Source organism: Siphateles boraxobius, unplaced genomic scaffold (genome assembly GCF_051911475.1).
Source record: "Siphateles boraxobius isolate OS27281-9 unplaced genomic scaffold, OSU_SipBor_1 48, whole genome shotgun sequence".
Lineage (NCBI taxonomy): Eukaryota > Metazoa > Chordata > Actinopteri > Cypriniformes > Leuciscidae > Siphateles > Siphateles boraxobius.
In genome coordinates, this window is record NW_027509119.1 from 5,088,940 (window position 1) to 5,100,647 (window position 11,708).

The 11,708-nt window shown below is 45.4% G+C and overlaps 2 protein-coding genes across 2 annotated transcripts in view; both read right to left on the minus strand.

Annotated features, from left to right (window-relative positions):
• tpcn2 (two pore segment channel 2) overlaps positions 1 to 4,726 on the minus strand; it is a 31,296-nt gene extending 26,570 nt beyond the window's left edge. The window contains exons 1-3 of the mRNA XM_077201721.1: positions 4,019 to 4,726; positions 1,800 to 1,858; positions 1,619 to 1,695 (exon numbers count right to left, since the gene is read on the minus strand). Coding sequence (XP_077057836.1) covers positions 1,619 to 1,695; positions 1,800 to 1,858; positions 4,019 to 4,163 — 281 coding nt within the window. The 5' untranslated portion in view covers positions 4,164 to 4,726. The remainder of the gene's footprint in view (positions 1 to 1,618; positions 1,696 to 1,799; positions 1,859 to 4,018) is intronic.
• Positions 4,727 to 5,571: 845 nt separating this feature from the next.
• LOC143710852 (uncharacterized) lies at positions 5,572 to 11,573 on the minus strand. The gene is made up of 2 exons (XM_077202091.1): positions 6,429 to 11,573; positions 5,572 to 6,010 (listed from the first exon to the last, which is right to left on the minus strand). Exon 1 carries the CDS (start codon positions 11,532 to 11,534, stop codon positions 10,317 to 10,319), a length of 1,218 nt encoding a protein of 405 aa, XP_077058206.1. The 5' UTR covers positions 11,535 to 11,573; the 3' UTR covers positions 5,572 to 6,010; positions 6,429 to 10,316.
• Positions 11,574 to 11,708: the final 135 nt, after the last annotated feature.

Here is an 11,708-nt window from a genome sequence, read left to right on the forward strand (position 1 = left end):
AGAGCTGTACGATTCTGGATAAATTGAGAATCACTGTTTTTTTTGTTTGGTTTCTTAAATAGAGATCACGATTCTCCCACGATTCTGAATAGACAACTAAACAATATAACATGTAATTTACTAGAGGTTCTGACAAAAGGTAATTGCTGCAGTTTTTTATAAAATATTTAATCAATTTGAATAATTGATTGGGAAAAAATGGAATGAATCATTCAATGACTCACTCATAAAGTGACAAGACTTCACTTCATTAATGGATGAATCAGTGTTTTTGAACAAATCTATTGAATTAATGATTCAATCACACATTTTTTAACAGTCACTTGTCGCCACCTACTGGTGTAACAATGTTATTGATACAATCGTTATTTGAAGCATCAGGTTACTTTTAAAAGTTGATTTACTTAAAAAAATATGAATAATTTTGCCTTTTATTTGAAAAATATGCCTTTTATTCAGCAAGGATACATTAAATTGATCAAAAGGGACAATTAAGACTACATTGATACAAAAATAGTGTATTACAAAAAAAAAATATCACGGTACAGAATAAATGTATCTTGGTTTTCACAAAAAATATTTAGTACTGATTTCAACATTGATAAAAATCAGAAATGTTTCTTGAGCAGCAAATCAGCATATTAAAATAATTTCATAAAGAATATGGAGTAATTATGCTGAAATTTCAGCTTTGCATCACAAGAAGAAATAAAACTTTAAAATATATTAAAACAGAAGAGTTATTCTGAATTGTAATATTTCACAATATTATTGGTGAGCTTCAAAATCATTAAAAAATATTATTGACCTTAAACTTTTGAACAGTAGTGCATATTGAAGGATCATCCCTTTTTTAAGTAGCCAATAGTCTTCAGTGTTAGGGGTAACTCATTAAAAGTAACGAGTCAAGTAATCAGATTACTTTTTTTTAAAGTAACGAGTTAAGTAACACATTACTTTTAAATTTACAACGAAATATCTGAGTTACTTTTTCAAATACTTAACACAAGTTTCCCATTTATTGACCTCTACTGTACAATGTACATGCATGAATTTGTATTTCCTTCAGCCTTATTTATTTCACTTTTGGTGTGAAAGGGACTTAACATTTGCCAAAAATATAAAAAGCATTATTATTAAAAACAAAGAAGCAAGCCCAGGTGTGAAAGAATAACGCAAAAGTAACATAAATTACTTTCCATAAAAAGTACCGTAACTAAGTAAGTTACTTTTGTAGGGAGTAGCACAATATTGCAACGCATTACTTTTAACAGTAACTTTCCCCGACACAGATAGTCTTAGCCTAAATTTATTCCACAGAAGTTGAATTAAGATTTGCTGGTTACAGTAGCTATTGCTATCCTGTGACACATGAAATTAGGGAGAGGGACATTCTCTTTATAAACAGCATTACATTTGACAAAATGCCCATGGATGCAAGATGAGTCATACATAATTTTTTGTTTGTTCCAGAGGAAAAAATACTTTTAAACTCGTATATAATCTGATATAGGTTAGTTTTGTCAACGTTTAAGAGTACCAGTCAAACCAGCTGTGCACGTGTATTGGACATAGTTGGCCAAAGATGAAAAAAAATTATATATTTTTGCTTGCTTACCACTGACATATCCTGGAGTAATACCATCTATATAACTGTAAGGACCCAGAATCAACCCTGTGATTGATGGATCGATACTGGAAAGAGCACACAGGGAAGTTAGACAGACAGTCAATCAATCAATCAATCATTTAAATAAAAACATAAACGTGGAAAAATAAAAGCAAACATATTTTTTCACCTGAATTGCATCTTCAATAAATACAACTGCCTGCTGGATATAGAGGTCTGAATCTGCATCTGTGTCAGAAAACACAAAAAGTTTGTTTATGTGCTTGTGCATTGGAGATCCTGTAATATTAAAAGCTCTGTAATGTAAAAACTCCAGTGAAAGATATTATTGCTCCAAAAACATCATTCCCATATTCCCTCCATTTTTCACTCACAAAGCAAAATGTGATGCCAGTTGCAAAAAAACAGACAGTGTGTAAAAACTGTCTATAAGTGCATTAAGTGATTTCTGAGAAACGCTGTTGATATTTGAAATCAACCAAAACACACACCTCCCGTCATTGATCCTCGCCCACAATGCACAAGCGCACAACACAAGAGTAGATGTCTCTTTATCATAGCTGAACAAAAAATAAATACACTTTGCGAAAAACACGGCAAAGATGAAAAGCAAATGACTTAGGACTTTGTTGTTAGTCGCCAACAGCACAGCTCCAGAGAAACAATGACACTCAAAACTGTCCTGTTACTAGAGCTAATAATACAGCAACAGCATATCCTGGTTCTGTGAAACAGCAAAACCAGTGTTACTCCCGTATGAAGCACAATCAACAGGCCGTCCCGCTTGGGTCGCTCCAGCACTGGAAAGTTTTTCTAATACTAACCCAGGTCTTAAATCTCTAGTCTGATCATGACCCTTCTTTTCCTGGTGAGATTCCCCTGACCTTTTCTCTTCTGTAATGTCTACAGGCTACGTCTACTTTTGAAAATGGCATTTTCATTTCAAAACGCTCCCTGTCCACATTTTCAAGTGTTTTCCAAAAGTTGCTCATCCACATTGAAACATCTTTAGCAGCACTATGAAAGTAAATAGCAGGCACAACAATGCCAGTATAACCATAGATATTTATGGGTACAAAATGAGTCACATGACTAAACATATGTCATCGTTTTCAAATTTCTCTGTTTTCACAGTCCAGACTACAACACGAAAACAGCGTTTTCCTATTGATCTATTTGGGAGAGCGTTTTCAAAAAGCTCCATCTTAGTTGACAAATATAAAAAAAACTAAATGTGGACGGAAGGCCAAAATGGAGAGAAAAGGATGCTTTTTCAATATAATGAGTGGACACGCCCCTACTGCTGATTGGCTCACTTTCTCCCCCTATAATGAGTCGACATGCCCCCTGTTGCTTATTGGCTCACTTTCTCATCCCCTATAAAGAGTGGACACACCCCCTACTGCTGATTGGCTCACTTTCTCCTCCCACATCATGAGTGGACACAGCCCCTACTGCTGATTGGCTCACTTTCTCCTCCATCATGAGTGGACACACCCCCATACTGGTGAGTGGCTACAATTGTGTTGTGGCGCTCAGTTCGATCCACTTTCAACAACGTTTCTCAGAAATTGCTTACTGCACCTTTAAGAAGGTCTGACCAACTAGAAGTTTGCCCAGGAGTAACTAGTCTTGTTTTTCAGCTTCGAATTAGACCAATCTACTGTTTCATGTAACTGACTTTAAAAAAGTTATGACCAGTCTTGAAGAAAAAAAAAATAGATGACTAACTTTCAAGACATTTTATCCAACTGGCCACAGGTGCGAAATTTACTGCATCTTCCTATGTCCGGTAGGGCTACCTGCACTCTGAGTTTGTTATATATAGCTATATATATCATCTGAATGCAGTGTATATCTCAGATTTCAGGTCCTAAAAGCACGAATGTCACAGGATATCCAGGAATCTCTTGCCAAACCTGAGCTTCTCAACAAGGATATGAGCCAGCAAATCCTAACCTTGAGTGATAACGCTATTGTGCCCACTGAAAGTTTCATTTGACTTTGTACTGGGTGTATATGAAACCACAGATTAAAACATAACCAGTCAGCTTAAAACTCAGGATAGCCTGACATACAGTTTGAGTTTTATATTGCAAAACATATCCAGTGTACTAAGAGTACTGAGAATGAAACTGTTGCCACATGAGTTTAATCTCTGTAATTTGATACATGCTAGAACGCAATAACAGCATTTTTGAAGTCAAAGTGACCTGAAAGAGCAACTCAGTAAATAGGAGACAATGGTGTGTTTGTCTGACCGCAAAAACAGAAAGGTGAGGTGAATATGACACCAGCCTGGACAGAAGATAAGCCTGATGTTATGGAAATGTGTTATAGCCTACTCCAGGACACTTGTCTCAGGTCATAAACGGAATAAATACATACCCTGCTCTTCACTATCATCAGTCACTGAATAGGACAGCAGTCTTGATCTTGATGAATCTTTATGTTGATGTAGATCACTATCATGAGATCCATAATCTCCTGAGCTCTGGTTAATGCTGCCCGTAAGAAGCGGTTCTTCTTCCATCTAGACAATCGCTACAATTCTCCAAGTATCCAAATAAATCCCAAACAGGGTGTTAACTGTTCCGGTAGTGACGAAGGACAAACCTAAACGAGTCTTCTGCCCATGTTAAATAGAGTGATAGTCTTGACAATAAACATAGTGGAGACGCACTTGGTTTCATTCCCACGGACAGTAAGTCGGTGTAAAAACATGTCAGGGAGGTCGACCGTGCTCGAAGTGTTTTTAGAAGACGTCAACTCCTCCCACATCCTCTACTAGTACTCTCTCACAAAAAAAGCTCGCTCGTGTCAGAGGTTCACAGCACTAACACATTAGGTGAGTTTCACTTTAACGAATCGGTTCTAACGATTCTTCACAATGAACCAGGTCAAACTTTCACTTTGTTCAATCATCACCAAAAGCACGTGTTAGTGAAATGATGACGTTTATCGCTATGTTTTAATTAGATTTCGCCAAACGCTGATGCATAGCGTGTTCTAAAATGCAAGTGTTCGAAAGAATCGATTCGAAAAAGGAGCACTTTATTGCTGACATTCAAACATTCCTTGCTGGGTTAATGGTGTACTGCGTCGATTAAATAAATGTCTGCTTTTATTTGCTCGTCTTTAGTCTCGGTGGACGGTGGGGAAATGTGAGTGTAGCAGCTTGTCCTTAGAGTTCATTTGCGTCATGATGAGCTGCAAAATGATTGAGCAAGCGTGGGAATTTGCAGGCGACCTGTAGGGTTCTAAAAACGTTACAATACAGTATAGCCTATTAATGAATCACCCTGAAAAAAAACATCTTTCTTTCTTCTCATTATAACAACACGAAAAGTGTGTGTGTGTGTACTTGCTCAACTATCTTTGCGAGGCCTGGTTAGACCAACTAGTGGAGTGAGACCAAAAAGAGGAAAGTGCGGATATTTTATCTGGTCCTCACTTTATGAGAGCCATTTAAAGGCCTGTTTGTGGGTCAAGACCTGCTTTTAGGGATTATAATTAGGTTAAGGGTAGGTTTAGGGCAAGGGTTCAGGTTAGGCACTTAGTTGTGATGGGTAGTAGGCTACTGATTGCATTGTGTCAGTGAATGTCTTCACAAAGACAGATGTACCGTGTGTGTGAGTGAGAGAGAGAGAGAGAGAGAGAGAGAGAGAGAGTGAGAGAGAGAGAGAGAGAGAGAGAGAGAGAGAGAGAGAGAGAGGCAGACAGAGAAAGAGAGACAGACAGAGAGAGAGAGAGAGAGAGGCAGACAGACAGAGAGAGAGAGAGACAGACAGAGAGAGAGAGAGAGACAGACAGAGAGAGAGAGAGAGACAGACAGAGAGAGACAGAGAGACAGACAGAGAGAGAGAGAGAGACAGACAGAGAGAGAGAGACAGACAGAGAGAGAGACAGAGAGAGTCAACCAAATTATCATTGAATCAAAGTTGAAATTTAGCATACATTTTTAATCAGGTTTGTACACTGAAATGATGTAATTTCAACAATGAAAAATCGACCAAAATAGACATAAAATCAATATTTGTTTAACTTAAGGAATAGTTAACCTAAAAGTGAAAATTCTGTCATCATTTATCATTTATTTCTTCTAAACACAAAAGATATTTTGAAGAATGTCGGTAACCAAACCAAAAAAGTTGATGTACCCTTCTATTTTTTTTTCTACTATTGAAATCACGTTTTTAACATTGAATTACAATAGAAACAATATAAAATCAATCTTGCTTTATGTACAGCAGGATTCTATGCCAGTTAATTGTATTTTTTTATTTACCCCTTTCAATCAGAGACCATTTAGGGTTGCAATTAATTAGTATGATTTTGAACCAAAATGTCACTCAAAGTAAACAACAATCTACTCGGTTACTCACGTAACCTCAGTTCCCTGAGTTAGGGAACGAGTATTGCGTAGCTATACGCAGTGGGGAAACTCCTTTTCCTCGATTTACTGAAGCCTTTATGTAAAGCGCATTTGCAGCTGCACAGCTAGAACATGAGCGTCTGGCTCGCTCATAGGCTGCGCTGCGGCAACTGCACATCCAATGGCGCGGGCGCCTCTGACGTACGACCAATGAGAACACTCTGCGTCATACACGTCAGAGCCCGCCAAGGGGGCGTGACCTCAGTCTATAATAGCCCCCGAATTCGCCATTATAGCAGGTTTAACGACTGAAGCGACAACTTGCCATGTTACCATAGTGCGGCTGGCTACGCAATACTCGTTCCCTAACTCATGGAACTGAGGTTACGTGAGTAACCGAGTAGTTCCCTTTCGAACGGTCACTTCGTATTGCGTAGCTATACGCAGTGGGGACGCCATGCAAAACGCCGCACTGAGTAACTGGCTGTCACTGCAACTCAGGACCCCTGAGCGTACAGAACAAGCCATAACCGCATAATTTATGTAAAAATAGACCAGACACCGTCAGGTCTCAGTAGTATACATCAGTAGAAATACCCAATATACTACACCAATGAACCCAGACTCTGTCGGGGTTATTAGTATACGAACATATACCCAGTCAAGTGGGTTTATATATGAAATCTTAACCAGCTAAAGCGGGTTGATATCTGTTATGGAATATAACCGGCCGAAGCGGGTTTTATATATGTATGGAATTTATATATGTCATATAACCGGCCAAAGCGGGTTTTATATATGTCATATAACCGGCCAAAAGCGGGTTTATATATATATAAATATAACCAGCCACAGCGGGTTTATGCATGAACTACAACCGGCCAGCAGCGGGTTTCATGTATATATGTGAATGTGATTGTGCACAGTAATATATGACAAGACCGGCCACCAACGGGTCTTAATCATACCGAAAGCACCTTCGCCTGCAGGGAAGGCACTTCCATATTATAAAAACTCATAAATGTGGAAGGCGAGGACCAGCCGGCCGCATCACAAATATCACTAATGGGAATGCCAGATGACCAAGCCCATGACGAGGCCATACCTCTGGTTGAATGGGCCTTGACGCCTATAGGGCAAACTTGACCCGCTGCGGTATAAGCCATAGAAATAGCATCCACTATCCATCTAGACAGTCTTTGCTTAGTGACTGGATCCCCCTTGGATCTACCACCAAAGCAGACAAAAAGCTGTTCTGATTGTCTAAAAGACGCAGAACGCTCCAGATAGATTCTCAGCGCTCTGACAGGGCAGAGAAGATTAACCTCTCCATCCTCTGCAGAAGGAGGGAGGGCTGATAACGTCACCACCTGTGCTCTGAACGGTGTTGAGAGCACTTTAGGAACGTAACCATGTCTGGGCTTGAGGACGACTCTGGAGTCATCTGGACCCCACTCCAAACATGCAGGGCTCACAGAGAGTGCCTGCAGATCTCCCACTCGCTTGATAGATGCCAAAGCCATAAGGAGAGCGGTCTTCAGCGAGAGGGGTTTTAGATCAACCGATTGGAGCGGTTCGAAAGGTGGACCTTTCAGAGCCCCCAGGACCGTGGAGAGGTCCCAAGATGGCACAGATGGAGGTCTGGAGGGGTTCATTCTCCTAGCACCTTTAAGGAATCTGACGACCAGGTCGTTTCTTCCTAGTGACTGGCCAGCCACCAGAACATGATGTGCTGCTATGGCTGCCACATACACTTTGAGCGTGGACGGGGAGCGACCCGCATCCAGCAGCTCCTGTAAGAATGAGAGAACTACAGATATCTCACATGACTCTGGGTCAGCCTGATTTTTCGAGCACCAGCTGGAAAAACCTGACCATTACGAAGCGTAAAGGCGCCGAGTCGACGGGGCCCTGGCTTCAGATATAGTGCTTAAGACCTTCTCAGGAAGGTCTTTGGGTACCCGTTGAGGGGCCACACATGGAGGGCCCATAAATCGGGTCTCGGATGCCACAATGTCCCGTTCGCCTGTGTGAGGAGGTCTTTCCTCAGTGGGACAGGCCATGGGATTGTGTCCGATAACTGAACCAGTTCCGGGAACCACGGTCTGGTTTTCCAGAGAGGGGCCACCAGAAGGACTGGGCACCCGCTCTCTCTGACCCGTTTGATGACTTGTGGAATCATCGAGACGGGGGGAAAGGCATAAAGGGGACGGTTGGGCCAGACATGGGCCAGCGCGTCCCTGTCCTTCGAGAAGAACAATTTGCAGTGGGTGTTGATTCTCGAGGCGAACAGGTCGACTTCGGCCTCGCCAAACACCTTCCATATCAGACTGACCGTCTGTGGGTTCAGGGACCACTCGCCGAGGGGAGTGTTGCCCCGTGAAAGCATATCCGCGCCCACATTCTGGATGCCCGGTATATGCGCTGCTCTCAGAGAGCTCAGGTTGGTTTGTGCCCATAAGAGGAGGTCTCTCGCCATCGCATGCAGGTTTCCTGACCTGATGCCCCCCTGGCGATTTATGTAGGCCACCACTGATATATTGTCTGTGCGGACTAAAACGTGGTGACCCCTGAGGTTCGACAGAAATGCTTTCAGGGCCAATCCAACTGCTTTCATCTCCAGACAGTTGATATGTAAGCTCTGCTCCGTGCTCGACCAGAGGCCGGATGCAGGCATGCCCTCGTGCAGCGCTCCCCAACCCAGGTTGGACGCATCTGTAAGAACCATTTTCCTTCTGGAAATTGTTCCCATTGTCACCCCCTCGTGGTACCAGTTCTGCGCTCGCCAGGGAATCAGGGTTCTTAAACAACCGTGATTTACCATAACGCGCAAGTTGCCTGACTGCCAGGCGTGAGTTGGCACACGTCGTTTCAGCCAATGCTGCAGCGGGCGCATGCGCAGTAATCCCAAGCGGAGTACTGGCGATGCTGCTGCCATGAGACCAAGCAGTTTCTGAAATTTCTTCAGTGGCGCGTGCTCGCGCGCTCTGAACGTGCCTGTAAGCGCTCGCACTGAGAGCGCGCGCTCTGGTGTGAGTCGCGCTGTCATCGCTCTCGAGTCTAAAACTGTACCCAGAAAGATCACACTCTGGCTGGGGGTTAGTTTGCTTTTTGAAACATTGATTGTGAAACCCAGGCATTTTAGATGGCTGAGAATCAAATCCCTGTGAGCTAATAGCTCGGTTCTCGACTGTGCCAGCACCAGCCAGTCGTCGAGATAATTTAACACACGCACTCCCTGATGTCTCAGAGGAGAAAGCGCTGCATCCACACACTTCGTGAATGTACGGGGTGCTAACGATAGACCGAACGGCAGAACGGTGTATTGATAAGCTTGGCCCTCGAAGGCGAATCTCAAGAATGGCCTGTGACGAGGGTTTATCTGAATGTGAAAGTAAGCGTCTTTCAGATCCATTGTGACAAACCAATCCCCCGTGCGCACTTGCGCGAGGATATGTTTGATAGTTAACATTTTGAACGGCCGTCTCATGAGAGCTTTGTTCAAATGTCTCAAATCTAGAATGGGTCTGAGACCGCCGTCTTTTTTCGGAATCAGAAAATAGCGGCTGTAAAAACCCATGTGTTTCAGCGCGGGGGGGACTAATTCTATCGCCCCTTTTGCTAATAGATTCTGTACTTCTGTGCGAAGCACGTGACCCACGTTGCTTCTCACCGAAGTCTCGAGAACCGCCTGAAATTTCGGGGGTCTGCGAGCGAATTGGAGCGAGTAACCTCGCTTTATAGTGTTTATGACCCAACTCGACACACCGGGGATAGCTTGCCAGGCTAGAACACGTGTGGCTAGGGCTTGACACACTGACTGGGGCTGGTCGCCTAATGTAGGGGGACCGGATACCCTTATCATGTGATTTGTGCATACATTGAGTATTGGACTGACTGTACAAGCATTCGCGTGTGGGGAAGTCAGTGTTACAACAGGGGAGGGGCCGCCTAGTGAAGGGGGACCTGATACCCTTATATTGTGATTTGTGCACACATTGAGTATTGGACTGACTGTACAAGCATTTGCGTGTAGGGAAGGCAGTATTATAACGGGGGAGGGGCCGCCTGATGAAGGGGGACCGTGAACCCACGTGTTGTGTTTGTGAAACATACTCTTTTTGTGCTTTATATGGGTCGCCGTGAAAACGGCGTTTGTTTGCAAGAACGCGCTTACTGTTGCGGGCCTGTTTGCAGTAATAAAATCCCCAGCCACCTGAACTGAACAAGGGGCTGTGGGAAGTTTTGTTGACTTCTTCGAGGGTGGTCCGGCGAGTGCGGGACCCGTGCCCTCTCTCTTTCCCCTGCATGCTAGGACGACTTTGGCGGCGCTGTGTGAGGCGCGGCGCTTGGTCTGGGGCCTTGGCGTCGGGGAAGCGGGAAGCGCTTGGTTGCTCTCGGCTGGCGCTGGGCATCAGCCGCAGGGCGGGGCTGAGAGGCCTGCTTCGTGGGCTTTGTTGGCCGAAGCGTCGGCGGGGCTAGCTTGTGAGCACTTGACGCCGAGCTAGAGCGCTTAGGCAGGAAGTGACGCATGGCCTGGGACGCTTTCTGTGCCTCGGTGTATCTTTCTGAGAACCCCTTCACTGCCGGGCCGAAGAGGCCGGTGCTGGATACTGGGGCGTCGAGGAACTTTGTTCTCTCCGCGTCCTTAATGTCAGTGAGGGTAAGCCAGAGGTGGCGCTCGAGCACGACCAAACTCGCCATATTCCTCCCGATAGCCTGCGCTGTGGCCTTAGTAGCTCTCAGGGCCAGGTCTGTGGCGCTCCGAAGGTCCCGAAAAGCCTCAGGGTCCGGGCCAGCCTCGTCCATAGACCGGAGGAGTTTGGCCTGGTAAACCTGCAGCACGGCCATCGTGTGCAGGGCCGATGCAGCCTGACCGGAGGCGGAATACGCGCGCCCGGCGAGGGCTGAAGTGCTACGGCACGGCTTGTTGGGATGCACAGCTCTAGTTCGCCAGCTAGCAGCTGTGTTCGGGCAGAGATGAGCGGCCAACGCCTCTTCGAGAGGCGGCAACGACTCATAGCCTTTTTCCGCTGCTCCGTCCACGGAGGAGAGCGTCGCGAAAACTGCGGGGCCTCGTGTAGAATAAGGAGTGCGCCAGGCCTTGGTAAGCTCCTCGTGTACCTCAGGAAAAAATGGCGCTGGCTTGTGACGAGGGGCCTGTTGGTGCCCTGGCAGAAACCAGCCATCCAGCCGACTTCGAGGGGGTTCAGCGGGCGCGGCCCACTCGAGCTCGAGGTCCGCTACGGTCTGCGTCAGGATCCGAAGCATTTCCGCGTCGGAGTTAGTCCTGGTAGCTGAGGCGTTGGGCGTCGGCTGGGAAGCCATGGCGGGGTCGAAAGAGCCCGGCCATTCTTCCTCAGACGCAGCGATAGACAGGCTGTCGTCGTGCTCGCTAGGCCCGCCGAAGGAGACAAGGCCCGCCACGTGGGGGGGGCGCTGATCTCCCTCGAACAGGACCGGAGATGAACGGTTTGGAGAGAGTGAGGCACGCGGGGACGAGGCCGGCGTGCGTTCACTAACATCCATGTTCTCCGGCTGCCGTTGGCTGCGGCCGTTCTTCTTCCTTGGCTGAAGTAGGGCCGGAAAAGGAAGCGCGGGAGAGGCGGCGTCGCCGTCACGGGAGAGGGCTAGCCGAGTTCGCAGCACGGAGATCGGCATGCTCTCGCAGGCCGCACATCCGCCGGCAGACAGTGCATTCTC

Bases quoted from the DNA above. Each gene is read 5' to 3' on its own strand.
- LOC143710852 (XM_077202091.1), bottom strand. From the start codon at position 11,534: ATGGATGTTAGTGAACGCACGCCGGCCTCGTCCCCGCGTGCCTCACTC.